The sequence below is a fragment of the Apostichopus japonicus genome, chromosome 10 (genome assembly GCF_037975245.1).
Source record: "Apostichopus japonicus isolate 1M-3 chromosome 10, ASM3797524v1, whole genome shotgun sequence".
Taxonomy (NCBI): Eukaryota; Metazoa; Echinodermata; class Holothuroidea; order Aspidochirotida; family Stichopodidae; genus Apostichopus; species Apostichopus japonicus.
In genome coordinates this window covers 1,144,739-1,163,881 of record NC_092570.1, presented here as the reverse complement: position 1 = coordinate 1,163,881, position 19,143 = coordinate 1,144,739, and the positions used below count along the sequence as shown (strand labels likewise).

The following is a 19,143-nucleotide window of genomic DNA, read 5'->3' as shown; positions in this document are numbered from 1 at the left end:
TTTACCTCTTATTCAACACTATAATGTATGTATCATTCAGAAAACCTATGTATATATATATTTCTTATTAAATAGCACAAACTTATTACAATGATGCAATAATAACAGGAAACATGTATGGTGTAGCAAGTAATTTTCCATAAAACTAAGAGAAAAGAACTTCTATTAATTCTTTTGTTTCACTAATTTATTTTTAGAGCTACAGTATCTGGAATTTTAAGGTCTGTCTGAAATCCTTGATATTTGTTACAAACTCCTACAATTTCTCCTACACTGTTTATCTTGCAAGTGCTTTTTAATTATCATACAATACTTAATTAGTCACTGTAACAATATCAAATGTCAGAAAGAGGAAATATTAACTAAAACAAACACATATTTCTGCAAGGAAGCGAAGTTTCCGAATGAATAGTTTATTTTTCTTGCCATCTCCTGAATTCTAATTACCTTAAAAACAAATTCTAGGGGATTTTTTATTTGATTTCTCGTCATTTATTTGCGTGTACTGAAATAATTTCACTATCTAAAATGATTTGTATGTGATGATTATATATTATTAAGATAATTCTTATTTATGCATTTGCACAAATTGCTGTATATTCAGTATAACAGCAAATCATGTTTCATTGTGTATAAACAGACATCCTTTACTTTTTATTTATTAATTTTTTTTTCTCATGAAGACATACAGTACTTGACAATTAGCGATAACTTGCTATTTTTACTATTGTAGCAACCGAATTTCTACTTTTTCACGTATCATTTACACTGCTTCCATTTGGAGAAACAGCTTTAGGAAACAAAACCTGTTCTATGTTGCATTTAAGGGCATGTTCCTATTAGAAAAAAAATCACTTTTACAACATTCTCCATATTTTTTAGTCAGTAATTAGCTATATTGTCAATGTAACATTAACTACAATTTTTAAAGAATGAAAGTATCAAAACTATTCTGTGCATTTTAGTTTAACGAAATACTTTTTGCATTCTCTATGACAACTTTGCCAATATGAGCATGTATTCTTAGCATAAATAAATATTCACACAGAATTATACAAGGAAGCACAGAAATTATTACCTTTAGACTATTTCTAACTTAATATTTCATATAAGAACTTATAACATCTCTATAAGGCTAGCTATTAAGGTAAGCATTTTAGTGTTATGATTTGGCCCATATGTATTTGAAAAAGAAAAGAAATTGCATAAAAAACATTAAAACTAAAAAAAGGAATACCACAACAAATTCACAATTTTCCCTTTTATTAGTACTGTAATTTGTTTACCATCTATTAGTTCATCTTTTAAGAACGTAGAATGTTAAATGTGATTTAAAACTCAGTATTTAAAAATACTAAAAAATCATGGTTGATCATCAATGTTTATATGAATGGCAAGCAATGGAAAAGCCTTTCTCGTTTTTATTTTTATTTGAAAATAAATTTGTAAATAATTCTTTTAACAGTTTTATTACAAATCTATCTTCACAGAGGGAAAATGACTTGTAAAAGATAGATATTTAATATGTGAACTGAAAGATAAGTTGATTATAACATTATGAAATTCTTCCCTTAAATAACAATAATTTTTTTTTTATGTGCACTGCAATCCATAGAATTCAAATATTTTCTATTTCTTTTGTAATCTTATCATGAAATATCACTCTGAAGTTTTCTTGTAAATATTTTTTAATATTAGTATTATTATCATTTTTTTAAATACAATGTATTTGCCATTTGAAGAAATAATTTTCAGATAATTTCTGAATTGTACTGAATTGCATTGAAGAGACTATGCTTTATTCATTTAGTTTTACCTTAAGTTGTAAACTGTTTTATACTTCATTCTGAAATTTTGTTTCACGAATATTTACATAAGAATACATTTTGACATTTCCATAAATAAATTATTTCTTAAGGATACATATTATTTACATTATCATAAATAAAATGGGATCAGCAGTGACAACACATTTGCTTTATCAAACATGTCTTGGAAAGTTATTCTAATGTTCATTTGTATTATATATTACCACATCCTACACATTTTCATTTTGGTGAAAAAAAACACATTTATGAAAATACTTTATTAATGCTACTGTTCAATATACAAGTCTTTAAATTTGTTTAAGTCATTGGAAAGTTTTTTATATGCATTTTCATTTTCCATTTACATTTTTTTTTAATATTTTCCTCATAGTTTTCAGGGTTTGTTCACTGAGGTTTGTTTTCTAAGGATTTTCTTTTTACAATTACTAAAAAACAAAAGTTTACAAATGTGGAAAAACACTATTGTTTAACTGTTTTTCATTTATTTATTGTTACATCATGAGATTTTATTCTATTCTAGAATTCATAAAATGTTTCAGCAACATACATGAAGAAATTCTAAAAATTACTTTATCAAAATAATTCTAAAATGTATTTGTTGCTTTGCTTTTTTAGACAGAGCTTTAGCAACATTTATTCCAAAAAAGGTTTTACAAATACTGAAAGCAAATGGGGAAAAAGTTGTTCATAAGTTCATTGACAAATATACTTTCTACAGGTTAATTATTTCCTATTAAAGTAAACAGTTAACAGGAAATAATTTGATTCTTAGCATATTTAGATGCACTAAATTTCTCAGTTATCACTTATGCAAGTTTGAAAATAGCTCATTTCTATAAAGAAAAAGAAACTCAAATAATATGATGCTTTGGATGAGTTATTGAAAACAATATTTTGATTCTTAGCATTATATTTATATGTTAAAGTTCTCAAAGTTACTACTTTTGCAAGTTTGATAATACCTGATTTGTAAAAAGAAATATAAATTCAATTTAAATGATGCTTTGCATGAATTATTAAAAACGATAATTTGTTTCTTAGTATTATATTTAAATGCTCTCAATTTCTCAGAGTTACTGCCTTGCAAGCTTGATAATACTTAATTTCTAAAAAAGAAAAATTATATTCAAATGAAAGGATGCTTTGAATGAATTATTGAAAACAATAATTTGATTCTTAGCATTATATTTATATGTTAAAGTTCTCAAAGTTACTACTTTTGCAAGTTTGATAATACCTGATTTGTAAAAAGAAATATAAATTCAATTTAAATGATGCTTTGCATGAATTATTAAAAACGATAATTTGTTTCTTAGTATTATATTTAAATGCTCTCAATTTCTCAGAGTTACTGCCTTGCAAGCTTGATAATACTTAATTTCTAAAAGAGAAAAATTATATTCAAATGAAATGATGCTTTGGATGAACTATTGAAAACAACAATTTGATACTTGGCATTTTATTTATATAAGCTAAATGTCTCAAATTTACTGCTTTCAAGTTTGATAATACCTAATTTGTAAAAATAAATATAAATTCAATTTAAATGATGCTTTGGATGAACTATTGAAACAATAATTTGATTCTTAGAATCATATTTATATGCTCTAAATTTCTCAGAGTAACTACTTTTGCAAGTTTGATGATACCTAATTTGTAAAATGAAATATAAATTCAAATTAAATGATGCTTTGGACGAAGGTATCATCCTGAACTCATTTTCATCTTACAAATATATCTCCCTCACCTGATTTTAACAGAATAACATTTACCATGTTTAAAATGGACTTACTCTCAATGTGAATGTAAGCACATCTATAATAAGTTTGATCCAAGAATGATTTAATTCTTCGAAAAAAATATTTGATTTTATAAACTTTTTTCGTTGGGAATTGGTATCTTGTGTTAGAATTTCTTTTTTAAAACTTATTTTATTCTTCTTTAAAAGTTTTGTTACATTTTAGACGAATGTTTATGAGGAAACTGGTATATTTACAGAAAGTGTATAAATAGCGAAATAAATTTTTTTAAATAAAAAAAGAAGTTATTTCTATGCTGTATTTATTTATGATTTCTTTTACATAACAAATGATTAAAATTTTGATGATAACATTTTTCACAAAAAAAATGTTAACTTGGATTGAAATGTGACAAAGTTCTTGTCCTTGGCTTTTTTCTTTCTTAAAAATATATCCCACTGAAGATAAGATTACTAAGAAAATCTGATTTGCAGCATTCAGTATATAGTGGAAGCAATGTATTTGAAACAAAATGAATCTAAACCTAACTAAATGGTTGATATTCCATCCTGATTACTACATATGCATGTTAAATGTGGATACATACGATCCTGTACATATTTGAAGTGATGTTTTTTTGGTGCAATAATTTTTTTTAAATATTTAAAAGATTTATGTTTCATTAAACTTATTCTCTGCCATGAAAAGTCTTAAAAACGATATATATTTTTTCACAATGTGTGTTGACTTGAACTGAGTGCAAGAAAACATGTTGTCTGTCTTTGAAAACATGTATACTATATCAAAAGTGGTTATGGATAAATGTTTTTATAAGAATTGAAAGATAATTTGTCTAAATGTAAGCATACTGGTAAACATTGAATAAATTATCAACCTAAAAAAATGTTTCATTTTGCTTTGCTCTTTTAATTTTAAAAGAATATTTTGATTTCTTGCATAAATTCTGCAGTAGTTTTTATTTGTAAGGTTTGTATAAATTTGTCAAAAACTTTATTTTCTGCCATATAGTAAATTTGGAATTTTTTATGAAATTCTGGTATTGTGCCAAAGAACAGTTGCTAAAACATCTTTCATATTGTGGGTTTATTGTTATAATAAACCCACAATATTAAAGATGTTCCTTTTTCAACAACTCCATGTTCAAACATTGAATTTATAAAGAGACGAAAAGAAAAGCGAAAAGTCAAAGATGTTGTTGTGTCAAACAAACATCACACTAACCTGTAAAACCAGAAATCTTTTGAAATACTTAGAAAAAAAAAAATCCTCTCCAAACAAAAAGAAGTTTAATCTTTGACCGTGAAAAATCCAGTTGCAAGCAAAAATAAAATTTGTGTACAATTATCTCAAGCCCAAATAGAAGAGTGTCTGCAAGGGATACAGATGGTTAAGTCAAGCAGTAGTCATGCCTTGGCTGAAAACCACTTCCTTACAGACAAAAGACCCCATGCTAGACTGATACAATTCCGACTCTGTTAACATTTTTAACAGAATATCTTTCGCAACAGGAAGTTCTATGTTTATATCAGGGTTTTCTCATGTTGGTATTAGTCAAATCAACAGAATGAAGATGCAAACACCAAAACAAAAATATATATACAATGTAGTAATCACTTTTTAGTTTCTGCTTCTAAGTTTTTGTTTGTGCAAAAGCTAGAAAATTTCTAAGACGTACGAAGAGATATTTTAAATGGAACAGAACTTTTCTCAACCAATAAAAAAAATATAAACAAAATTTCCATGTGTTCTTGAAAGTTGAAATGTGCCTAGCAACAAAGGGCTGACATCAACAGTAATTGTATTTGAATATCACTAATTACTGCTGACACCAACCTCCTGTATCTAGCCATGCCACTCTCTTCCTCTGCGACTGTCACATCTCCAAGCTTCCTGCCTCTCCTCCTTTGCCTCTGTTTTACTCTCATTGGATCTGAGTTAGTTATAATAACTGGTCAATGGTACAGTATGTCCAGTTTAGATCATACAGTCTTTTATAGGAATAGATATGCTATGCCTGAGACTAGTCACCGAGGTTTACACCTGTCTTGCTCCCGATATAATAAACTCCTGACTGAACCAACCAAGAATGTTGGCATGTAAGAAAGACATTTCACGGTGGTACTTCTGAAACTTCTGGTGCTGGGTGCTGTATGTGTCACTACTAAAATGTTTATCCAGATTTAGAGATAATGACTCAACTATTATACAGAAAGGAAACAAAACTGTAAATAAATGTTTACCAAAACCACGATGTCCACAGACACAGGTTAACCAGGATTGAAGCACACAGTGGGTTAAAAAATAAAAAAACATACTCACAAAAGATTCCACAGAGAAAATCCCAAATGTAGGTTGCTTTTTTGTTCTGGTAAGACAGTCAACTCCTCATTATAACTGTAACCATACCACAAATCGGAGGGAACGCAAGAAACCCGGCACACAAAAATTAATGTGACAAAGGGATTTTTCGATTTATTCCTCAAAACCACAGAGAATGTTATCCTATCTACCCTTGATTAACTTATGACTTGAACATGAATGATTCTAAGGGGGGTTAGTAGACAGCTGGTAGTTTGGTGGAAATATTGTCCAGATGGTTTAACCAACTGACAGCAAATGCCTCCACAACTTAGCCCCCTTAGCTTGCCACAGACTAAACAGGCTGCCAGGATATGAAGCCTTCTAACAGACCACAAAACCTGTTCAAGTAAAGAAAGCAACTAGCAAAGCTTTATGACCCTTCGGGAAGGCACATCTCCCGGTCATTGTCCAAGATATGAACTGACTGTGCGGTTTCTTGGAAACATATATATTTTAACCCACTTGGTGCTCCTTTGCTTCATTTTTGTTTAAAACAAAATCTTTGGACAACACTTTTAAAGATTGATTTAACAGCTACTTGCAATTTTCCTTGGATATCTTTTATATAAAAGAGCAATAAACCTAAGGTGTAACATTAGCAGGGAGATGTGGTTACCCCTGATTTCAATCTTCTATGACCCTGCTTTATGCCTTTGGGAAGTAACATTGGATATGGAAGTTGGATATTAAATGGGCGTTGGCTTTTTCTTTGATGTCTGCATGCATTGCTGCAAAGAAAATCCTGTGGTTTTAATATGAACTTTTGAACTCATTCAACCTACTTTGCATACTGTGGTTAATCATGTGACTCTTTAGGCGGGAAATGACAGCAGGAAATAACATGTGCTTCAGCCGAAGAAAGAATTTAGGTGTTGTTGTATATATGCGTTATGCCGTAACTAACTGAGACAATGTTTGCCTTAAATATAGGATGAAAATTATGAATGGTTGCTTGAGTCTTTCACACACTGAATGAAGCAACTTTATGGAAGATTCTGAAAGTTCATTGGCAAAAGACATTTTAGGTGAAATTGTGTATGAAGATGAACTGGTTTATAACCGCTAATAACCAGGAATAACACTGTAGTTTCAAATGACATTACAGTTGTATACGAATGTGTATAATTTTGCAGTGTTTACTTTGAGCGGTCAGGGGTTCTATACATTAATTTGTTGTCATCTGTTTAAAAAATCTAATAATCTGCTCTCTTAATGCGCATCAATCTTCACGGAAGACATGATCGATCAGACACACAAACAGAACAACAACAAACTCTAGATATTAAGCCACTTAGTATTTCCTGAAGTTCAATTGAAGTCCTCTTCCTTGTTTTTTTAAGAAGAAAAATCTAAACACTAAAAACACTTCTGCATATATTGATTATTCTATATAATTCCCCTGATTTAAACAAACATTTGGAATAAGAGCATGTACGATACTGTCATGTTTTTGATTTATCTTTACTCCCTCTCTTCCCACCCCCCCACCACTATCCCTACCCCTCCCCCCTCTCATGACATGTTGATATCAAAATCCTGTCATTTATTCTTCTTCTATCTCTCTTGGTAAAATCTTCCTACACACACTCGAGATTTAAGAGGATACATGGTCAATAACTAACACCAGTATTGATATAGCATGGTAACATTGTGAGGTTCTGTATCATCTAATCAGGAACTTAACCCTGGAGTTTGAAAATACATGGTGTATTTTAGTAATTAGTTTGCGGTAGCTATTAAAAGTCAAAAACTGCACAAAGAAATTTGTTCCCTATCAAAAATAAAGTGAAAAAGTAAGAAAGAAAAAAAGAAGGAGGGAAGAAAGCAACAGAGAACGAAACAACATAAGTTAGCCAACGGGTGACGCAAGCCATGAATAATCAACATAAATAAAACATGGATTGTCATCTCTACGTAGCAATTGGTAAAACGATGTCATAACATTATGTAAGTTACATGCCTGACTCTAGCTAATTCATCATCGATAGATACCACTCAATAACGGACTAAAGCAATCTGTCTCAGTCACTTTGTTATTCTAGTAGCAATCCGTCTTAGTTGAGAGTAACTCAGAGAACATAATTCCTTGGCAAATCATCATTAAAATTGGTCTACGAGAGAGACCACCGGCAAAGTCTAATGAGACAAACTACTTCTCAAGTTCCTCATTTTTATGCTTAAAACATTCCTTTTATCCACACTGGTGGTGGAGTATTTCTTTTGTTTTAAAAGAAAACATTAAAAGTATGAAACAAGATCAATCTGTTTACTTTTGATGCCTCTGAGAGTGTATTGACAGGTTTATGGTACATGATAATGTTACATTTTATTCTAAAACAGTACATGCACATGTATTGAGATACAGGTACAGACAATTCAGAAAGTTTAATAGTAGCCTTTACTAGAACGATACTAAAGGGACACAAATCGCACTGGTTTACATCAGGTAAGGAAGCAAAGTGACTTTCAAAGAGAAAGACAACAGGACTGCTTATTTACAAACTTTGCAAAATGAAACTTTTGATTCTTCAAGCTCAGTGAACCATTGTGACCTTTATACCTTTCTGTCTGAAAATGAGACAATCAATTGGTTAATGTTGAAATGAGGAGTCTCAATCAAGAAAGGGTTTCCCTGATTACAGAAACATTCCAAACCTCACCTGGTTTAGCAATTACAAAATGGCAATTACTGGGATTCCAAACAAAAATGTAAATCATGAGTAAAAATTACAGACTTAAAAAAGAAATCTGATTGACAATGTTTCACAATGTACAAAAGATAACTTTCTAAACAACTACAAGAATTTCATTTCTGTAGTTCAGAGAACCCCTCTCCACGGTTCATACCTTGCATTTTAACAATTAAAGGAAAATATTCGACATTCCAGCAATTTGTTTTTTTCTCGAGAAATACTTTACTAGAAGAGTGATGCTTGTGACAAGTCTCAAGCTGTTACCCTCACTTGACTCTACTTGAGGATTGTAACTCATTGATATTTCATGTTCATTGGTCTCTCTTCTGCTGATGGGATAACTTGGTAATAAATAACCTTTAAACAAGCTCAATAAATTTAAAAATCAGGGTTCAAGGAAAGAATTAAAAACTATCTGCCATTATTATGTAGTTTGTCTATCTAAGAGTGCATGAGAATCCATACAGTATAAAAACATTCTCAAATGGATTGAAACATTCCTCACACGTTTTCCAATTTCTGGTTACAGTCAGATACAGTAGCAAAAAAAAATTTCGAGTTGATTTCTTGAACGAACATTACTATTACATGTGATAAAGTACTCCAGATTAATCATCACGGTGAGAAAGTTTATTCAATATCTATCAAACATTAAAGACAAGTTACAGGTATGGTTGATGTGCTCAAGATATTTATACAGAGCACAAATGATATTATCATTGAAGGAAGAATAAGTGGTGGGTGGGAGAGGGGGGAGGGGTGAGGGGGTAGCGAAGTTACAGCTCAAATCTGCTCAAAGTTTGTTCATATCCTTTTGAATCTGGTAAAGTTACCACTCACCAAACTGTCACATCATATAGTAACTTTTTATTGTCATGTGCCTTCCGATGACGTTTGGCCAAAATTGAAGCCATTTGTAAATTAATGTACCATTTAATGATTAATTACAATTAAGAAAAGATTGAATTAGAAATAAAGTTGGAGAACCTTGATGCAGTGCCCTTGGACCAAGTACATCATTATATGGATTGAGGGTGTTAGGGAGAAGGAAAGGGAGGAAGGGGGTGTTGGCAATCATCAAATTATTCAATTAGTCAATCATTTCAGTCTAAGCTTATATAGTTCATAACAGTTCCAGCATGTCCAATGTCAATGCAATACCATCATGGACACAGAAACTGCATGATCTTCTGGATTTATACCTTACATGGTTGTTTGAGGCTACAATAAAACCTAGTATCAAGGTAATTGTGCAAAAGTCGGACCAATCTGAGGAGGCTCCCATGACATCAATGCTGGCAGAGTGAAGCAATAAGTTACTACTTTTAAGTTACCCTCAGCTCCACACAAAAGTACCGGCCCAGCACTGATTGTAGAGTTTATGATATTGCACAGGTAATGGAGGAGCGTTGTAAAAATGCCTAACTTTCCATTCCTAATAAAGGAAGGAAAACTTCTTCCCATGCAATAACTTTCCTGGTTTTCTAGAAATATTTGTGGCCAAAACATTTGTGCTCTGACACTAAGGTTCGTATTCATAGCGATAACTTGAAAGGTTTCTTTAAGGTTTACGGTTTCTACATCCCCCTGGCATGGAGGTCAGAGGTCATGTCTTTCAAATCTTCTCGGTGAGCATCTCCTTTAACTGTCAATCACACACTGAGCAGCTTTCTCTTCTAGTCAGCATCAGTTACCATAGCGATACTTTCATTTCTTACAGATGTCTTGACACAAATTCCTATGATGCTTCAAGTCTTTTTTCAAAAATAGTTAAACTCAAGATTAATAAAATAGTGACTGCTGTGATCATTGAGAGGTAAAATTAGAGTTTCATGACACTGCAAGAATCTCATTGAGACAGTACACATACTATACCTGACTATACAAAAAATAAAGAAAAAGAAGTTGTGTGATTTCAGGATACGGTTGGATTCCATTTTACAGAGAAATCTTTCCCCTCGGTTCCACTCCCACCCCCAGCTCCTTCAAAAAGTGAAAAATATTTTCCATTACTTTTATTTTGCCATTTTCCAGGATTTTCAATTCTTGAGTGATGACATTTATTTAGGTCATGCAATGCCCTTTGGTGTGTCTTGGAACCGTGCAATGTGGTGAAGCATTGTTAGATACTTGCAGGAACTCTTGCAGACAGACCTGTGGGGTCCCCACACAGATGAACTTTATTATAACAAGTTTCTCTATGAATTGTTTGTTTTTGTAGGTGGTCAATGCTGTCAGTTAATCACATTATGGTTAAAGAAAATCCCCACAATTGGTATTTCTTTGTGGTAGGAGGTGGTAGGAGTCAAACCAAAATATTATAGTCTGATTACTCCTAAATCCAGAATAATTAGTGTATTTGAAGCTTTCCAGTTTTCCCACAAAACATTTCATAAATGGTGTAACAAAACAGACCCCGAAGAGGGGTCAGGAAGAGGGGTCATCGGAGCGCAAGAATGTTACTCATGGGGCTCTCCGGTGCTTCAACAGAGGGTGTAGTCACATTGGTCCTAATGCGTGTAAATCTGTACTGTTGATAGATCTCTGACTCAGAGTAACATGATCATATGACAGCGATCACATGACCTGCTCAATGATTGACTCGGTGATTCAAAATAATTAGCTTGGACGTGAAGCTTCGAAAATACGTTTCAAATTTGTTCTGTTCTTCAATTCTCTGTACGATTATGATCTGCAGTCGGAGACTCAAGCTTGTCGCAAGCATACACACTCAAGCATGTGGACGGTAGCAATGTATGTCTACTTGCCTCAAGAGCAGAGCGAAATCTGTCGATGGTTGCTCGGTTCCAGAGTGGGCCTTTTGCTGGGTACCAAATATTTGGTAATAATAACAGAAAACTGATAATGGAAATACAGTGTCTGCCACTTGTAATTCACATTAATGGATTTATTGGGATTTTGGCGATAACAATTGTGGATAATTCTTGAAGTTCGTAAACTGTGTAATCCAGTAGACACTTTGTGATGGATGACATTGATTATGCACTGAACATAATCCTCATTACGTACTAAATTTGAAAGAACAATTTCCAACAGTCGCTCAAGGAATAGTGAAATACTGCATTCCCCTAGCAGAACTGCCTTACCTTGTCTGAACTTGATGGTGTTTTTGCATCTCTGCGGGAAGAGACCTCAACTGGTTACCAGAGAGATGGAGTACCTTCAGCTTAGGGAGGACACCCAGGGCCACAATGTCACTTTTGGATAAGTTGTTATAGGACAAGTCCAAAGTCTGTAAAATGGAAAGTAAAACAATATGGTATAGAATTCTACAACTTTATCTGATTTATCTGCAAAATAGTTTCACTCTTTCAGCCTAGCAAGGAATGGAAACATAGCATTGAAAATTTACATGCATTTACAGTACAGAAAAGTTGCGAACTTTGAATCGGTACCAAGATCGTTGCTTGACGAAGGGCTGGAGGGGGGGGGGGGGGGTGAAGGGGTATAAAGGGGTACGAAATGTGATGCAGTACTGCCTGTGACAAATGAAAACTAACTGGATTCCAGTCAAAAAAAGAGGAAGAGAAAGTCGACAAGAACCTGCAACTGGGTACATAAGACAAAAGGGCTAAACATGTTACAAACTTTGTATGCTAGAGTAGGTAGATGAGGCCCATATGTTCAGTGGATATACTGTATGTAATACAGTGGTAAAATGAGCTTTGTGCACTCACACCACTCACAAACAGTCACCAAAATATCATAGGATGAAAGAAACAAAGCATATATATACTTATTATTTCCCCTTAAAAATGGAAGTATCAAATTAATGTCAGCCAGTTTAACTAGTTAGAAAAACAAGAACGTTAACTTTGCCATCGATATTGTTACTCAAAAGCTGGGGCGTAGCGAGCGGGGGAGTGTGGGGGGTGTCACACCCCCCCAATAATTTGGTCACTGTTGGCAAATTTTGGGTCTGTCGGCAAAAGGAGAAAAGGTGAAGAGAGCGGAAGGGGAAGAAAGAAGGAAAGCTGAATAGAAAAAGGAGAACGGGAGCTTCTTCCATGCCAAATTTGACTTAAAATATGCACCAGATTGCATCTAAGGACGTTCAAACTAATTTTTCCAAAGGGGAGGGGTAGACCCCCTACCCTTAGACCCCTCCCCCATTTCAGTCACCACTTCCAGATCCGTCGGCAAATCAAATTTTACTTAAAATATACACCAGATTGCATCTAAGGACGTTTCAAAACTAAAAATTTTCCAAAGGGGAGGGGGACACCACCTCCCCTTAGACCCCTCCCCCATTTCAGTCACCACTTCCAGATCCGTCGGCAAATCAAATTCTCCACACCCCCCCCAACAAAAACCCCTTCGCTATGCCCCTGCTCAAAAGCTAGGTAGATGGGAGTGCAGACTGATCTAGGAGACAGGTAAGCAAGGACTGAAGCAACTTGAATATTGAAAACAGAGTGGAACGATGATGATGATAAGGAATGTGTAATTAACCGAAGACCACAGAATGTTAGTAGGTTATTTTGATCGACTGGGTGTTGTGAACCAGAACACCTGTTGTTTCCCGAAGAGAAAAGTAAGGAGCACTGTCAACATGAATGATGCACATTGACCCAGATTAAACAATAGTCCTGCCCCCACTCCTTAGGCAATTCCTTCCTTTACTAGGAATGTGAGTTTAAAGCAAATTAACATTTGGGATTTGGTGAAAAGTGAGATGATTGCCAGCAGACAGTTTTTAACCTTTAAGCTGCAGACTGTATGTATATATACCTGCAGAAGATCAAACATACAGTGTACATTTTATGATGTCGAACTCACTGTTACTACATACCGTAAGTGGTTTTCCCCTGACCCTGCCATGTCACATTAATTTTAAATGTTACGGCACAGAGTATTACTCACAAAGCAATAGCTGACCAAACAAAGGCAAATATAATAAATTGTATCGGATGCACTGCAGGGTAGTGTTATTTCTACACAATGTGAGATTTCACTATTCATGATTGTATGAACAGTTCTTTTTCAAGTGTCAGACATTTGGCTATGTTTATCCCACTAATGTCTTATCTCCAGTTCCCCACATGCCTACAATAGTGAGTACAGTGTTACATATATGTCAGTTTATGTAACTGACACATTTTAAAAACGACATTAATCACATGTACACAATGTGCAACTTCTAAGGCAACTTCAGAAAACTACCAGATTTGTTGTCCTCCTTGACATGTCAAAGCAGAAAATTTAACCATATCAGCCAAAAAATGGAGCTTTGAAAGTTACCTGCTATATATAGTTATATGTAGATTGACACATACACAAATATGTACATAAAATGTGGTCAGTTTTCTTATCATATAAAAGAGGTAGAACTTACAAAATTACACTACAATTGCATTATCACTACAGATAAAACGTAGAGTATACTATAAGTACATGGTGAACGTCACATATGAAATGATCGACTGAACCCAGAAATAACAGCACAAAAGGATGCGCTCACTTTTTTTCCATATTTTCACTGGAAATTCAAATACAATATCACAAGGAATCATTAAAAAATATTACTTCTCAGAAAATGTTGGAATTTAACAACACGATTCAATTGTACTGAGACAACAAGTACTTTGTGCATGGATTTCAAGTGGTTAAAATATCAATTCTTTTCTTTTTTTACTTTTTGTTTTAAATGATACTGGAAATCCCCTATATATCCAAATCAAAACTTGTGAATAAGCCAACATTTGGTGTAATATTTCTTCACAAGTGTTTAACAAATCATTTCTTACATTATAAAGAAAGGGCAGTTCACCATAACAATACAAAAGTGAAAGCAAAACAAAACGACAATACCCCCACCATACTCTTTGTGTAAAATCATCACGTTTCTCCAGAAATTATTGTCAGGGGTGGTTCATGTACACTTCCTGTATAATAAGTATAAGTCGATTAACATGTAGATGCCAACAATGCAACACTGAGCGCGTATGGATAATACAGGTCACTCAAAGAGATGAATGAATTATGAAAACATCCGTAGATCTTCCAAAGCATGCTTCAAGAACCTTACACAAAGAACATCTATGATGACAAATCCAACATTCATATCTCAAAGCCAAAAGCTACCATATTCCTCTGTAACCTTGAAAGTGAAATGAATGGTATGTAAAGGCCTCTCGGAACTCTTGAAAAGACCCCAATCATGAGGTCAGCTGCAAGATTTCAAAGACCGCAATTGCAGCTGCTCGGATGAAAGACAATTGTTTACAACCATGGAGAAGTAAGATGCTCATCTCACCCTATAAAGACTGTGCAAATCCATTCACACTTCTTCTACTTGAAAGTTGTTCAAGTTGTTATGCAATATTTCGCAATATCATAGACAAAATTATAGCAAGAACTACAAAGGGGTAGCCTACTGTACACAATTGGAAAAGAAATTAACACAATTGAAGACCAGTCACTTTTTTCTATTTCTTCATAAAATCACACGTTATCAATTTTAAACACTCAGTTATGATGACACTTGAAAAAAAAACGTATTGTAGCTTGACCTGGGACGAACTGAGTTGCATCTTCAAAGCTCTAGGTTAGAATGCTGGGTGTTATTAAGAAACAATTTGTGAATTTAAAGACAAATTAGACTCTGGAAAAAAGATCAAATGAACAAAGAATCCTACCTGGAGTGATGGAAAGTCAGAAAGAGAAACGTCAAGTCCACGCAAGCCATTCAGCGGTATCTCCAGTTGTTGCAGATTAATGAAACCTTTGAACGATTCTGTTCATTAATAAAGAAAAACAAAGAACAATATATAAACGATATTATGCTTGAAACTTGACGTACGCAAAATTCCCCGAAATTTGATAAGCGGTATTCATCAATGCTAATCAAGATGGCATCATTTTAATTCAAAGATGATTGGTCTATACATATGGTTACTGTAGGTGAAAGGGTACAAAGTGCAAACGTATCAATGTTATATCACCTTCCTACACTAGATCCAATTTCACACAATTTTCTCAAATCACACACCAAATGCAGAAAATGATATCGGTTAGAAATTAAAACTTATTCCTGCAAGTTTCTATTCGTGCAAAAACACAAGTGATACTGAAGTTTCTGATCATCCCCTATACACGAAGGACAAATACAGCTCTTCAGTACTTTGATCTAGTTGTAACAGGCTTTAACATGCTTTACAACAGCATGTCTTGACTGATCAGAGCGCTACATCAAATTTGGTATTGTTATTATTATTTTTAGAATGCTACTGAAAAATGCTCTATACTTTATTCCTCTTCACTGAAGCTGCATGTTCATAGCTACAGTCCTATTGACGTACAGATGGATGGCTAGCTTTCGGATGAGAATGCACATGTATGTCCATATGATCGACTGAAATCAGCAAGGTTCACAACTGTGTCACAGGCATAAAACTGTTGCAGACTTAAATTCCATGAACTAGCAAACAGGCTTCAACATTTAAACAAAGTGCAGGGTGGGTAAGATTTCCTATCATTTAAAAGCCTCATAAATGTATCCAATTTCAATTGTCTGGAGACACAGATGAGAGCAGGTCCAAAAGAATTTGCAAAGAGAACCACAGAGACACCAAGCTGGGGGTGGCTAGACAGCTAATGCAACATTGCTCCTCTCCTCAACACTAAATGATGTTTTGTCTTGTGAAGTCAGTGACCAATTCTTGAAAAGTAACTGATGAAAAAAAGCTTGTGGTTTGGCCATAGAGGAGGGAGGAATGAAGATTCTGTAGAGCCAGTGGCATACTGGACAAAGTTTTGTGGACGTGCACTGCCTCTCTTTTGTATTTAACAACTCATTTAACCTTTATGACAAATCTTGACTCAAAAAAGCTTTCTCAAGGTATTTATACATGTGATCAAAAGGGAGAGTGTATGAGGCCCACAATCATGAATCACTTTCCTGCTGTATGTCCTGTGAGTCTGAGAAACTTTAACCTTCCATTTCAAGTGAGATGACTACTGCAGAACCTGATTCTAGAGGAAAATGACTTCTTTTTTTGTTGTTAGAATGAAAAGTAACTAGATGTTTAATGGGAACATTCTCTGCAAATATTTGCTTTCAAAACAAGAGATCTGAGGCAGTCACCTTATAACCTTCCAAGTTTAATATGGTGGCTGCATTTTTCACAAATAGTGTCCAAAGCTTTACCATAAATCTGTATCCAATGTACCAGGCAGAAATGAGAAACAGACTAAATTTATATTTTTATAGTACAGCTGTGCAATACATAGAATAGAAAGAAGAAAAGGTCGTTTGTAAAATTTGCTAAATTTGAGAAGGCTGTTAAGAACTGAACGAACATTGTCAGACACAATTTAGATCTAGTTAATTTTTACTTTTTTTTACTTTAATTTCTGCAAACATGTCAACAGATATTATATTTTGGGAATTTTTTTGGACCTTCTTGCATCACAAAATTTAATTCACTTTCAACTCTGTCCCAGAACTAACTGTAAGAGACACAAATAACATGCACAACTATATACTGTGCAGACAGAATGTGAACATAAGCAGCATACCTGGCAACCCACACTGGCCCCTCCTCCTTGGCTAGGACACCTATAACAATCACTACATCTTTCTCAAGATGCTGTTTTGTAAGTGATATTTAAATTCCAGATAAGTATATATATAAGAGTTAAACAAATGTCTGGTGTGCCTTGCCAATCATCCTTCACCTTTACACTATAGCTACAAGTTAAGAGAACAGTGAGCGGTTAAACTGTATATATATATACCTGGTTTTGCAATGTACACTTGTACAGACTTAAGTTTAAAAGTAAATGGCAGTTAAATTCCCAGGCCAGGTATATCCCTGTGCTTGATCCTCTTTCCATATCAATTATTCAAGCTTATCCTATTTCAGCAATAATCCACACAAGTGATCAATGTTCTTTCACTTTACTTATTCGTATAGATCTCAGCACTGTTTAAAATATCTGGAGAAGCAAACCCAAACCATCATCTTAGCTTTATATGGCCACAGAAAACTTGTGTTGAGAAACACTCCCAAACAGTTTTGATCATTGTTTATCGGGGAGATATCATGTTTTTAAGTGTTCCTTCAATATGCTACAATGAACACTTGAGCAATGTCTTCAATTATATATATATATATATATATATATATCTATATATGTTCAGTTTTGATAGCCTTTCATTTGAAGGCCTGTGGTATGATAGGTTAGTATGTACAGTATTTAACACAATTTAACTATGTGGAGAAACTGACAAATAAGAACTCCCAATTTTTCGAGTTAATACAACTTCTAGAAGCATATATTGATTTGAATGGTGCAGTGAGATATTAAAACTGAGAGAGGTGACAAACAGTTTTATGGCTGTCACATTCTTCACTGCCTGATTTGTTTATTTTTTATTTTTTATGAACCTCCTACAGCTTACTTTTTCAGCTGATTTCACAGGAAGGAGTTTACCATGTGGACCTATATTATATAACTTGTTACAAGTGTGCCTGCCTAACAGTGCATAGTGAGTTGCAATTTCTGAGGCCCATGGACAAAAGACAACTATGAATATGAAAAGATGAAACTATAAAACCAGACAGACTCAGACTTAGTGAGAGTTGAATTCTTCTTCTCTCTCTCTCTCAGGTCTACGACGACACACTGGCGATGATCTCTGTGAATAGACACGCTTATATGCTGCCCTGGTGTGGAATCAGACACAGCCTAAGTCAATGGTGTGAGTGCAATGTCATCTTTGTTTAGTCTGCTGAATAAGTTACCAAGGCAATGATGCTGCACAGTGGACGACGGTCAAGTGGCAAAGGAATATAATGAGGCACGGGGAGTTCATCTCATGTAAAATGAATAATGCAAGTAACACTGTCCCATGTTCAAAGAGTTAATGGCATTATGAAGTACAGTAGGATCATGCAGTATCTATTAGTACATGTATTGATGAGGGAGGAATGGAGCGAGGGAGTTAGGGAGGGAGAGTGGGAGTAAGGGAGGGACTGAGGGAATAAGGGAGGGAGGGAGGGAGTTAGGGAGAGAGGGAGTAAAGAAGGGAGGGAGTCAGGGAGGGTATGACTACTTTTATACTGTCTTCTGTTACAGAACTCTATTACCTAAATAGCTTCTTGCATTCTCAAGGTCACAAGAGATGAATAGTTCTATTTTCCTTTTACTCGAAACATTTTCTAAATTAGGGCTGGACTTTTAAACCACAACATACAAACACATGTGCACATATCCGCAACTTTTACAGAATGATTTTTGCCGTAATAACTTATTAAATCTTTGTCAATATCAATCTGTTAACATTTTACTTACTGCAAAAAGAAAAGTATGTGACTTACCAAAATGGAGCAAATTTTCTCCCGCATTGATGAAGACAACATTTTGAAAAAGCTCGAAATCTTCCTCTCTAGCATCTGTTAGATCCTGGGCTGCAATATTGACATTACAAAGGTCATTGGGGTCATCCACACAGCAGTGCTTTAGCTGTGAGTA

General features: G+C 34.1%; 1 protein-coding gene across 1 annotated transcript in view; it reads right to left on the bottom strand.

The window, feature by feature from the left end:
- The window catches only part of LOC139974823 (X-ray radiation resistance-associated protein 1-like), a 63,968-nt gene that overhangs the window by 32,065 nt on the left and 12,760 nt on the right, over positions 1 to 19,143 (bottom strand). Inside the window, exons 3-5 of the mRNA XM_071982270.1 lie at positions 18,990 to 19,134; positions 15,303 to 15,400; positions 11,751 to 11,896 (exon numbers count right to left, since the gene is read on the bottom strand). Coding sequence (XP_071838371.1) covers positions 11,751 to 11,896; positions 15,303 to 15,400; positions 18,990 to 19,134 — 389 coding nt within the window. The remainder of the gene's footprint in view (positions 1 to 11,750; positions 11,897 to 15,302; positions 15,401 to 18,989; positions 19,135 to 19,143) is intronic.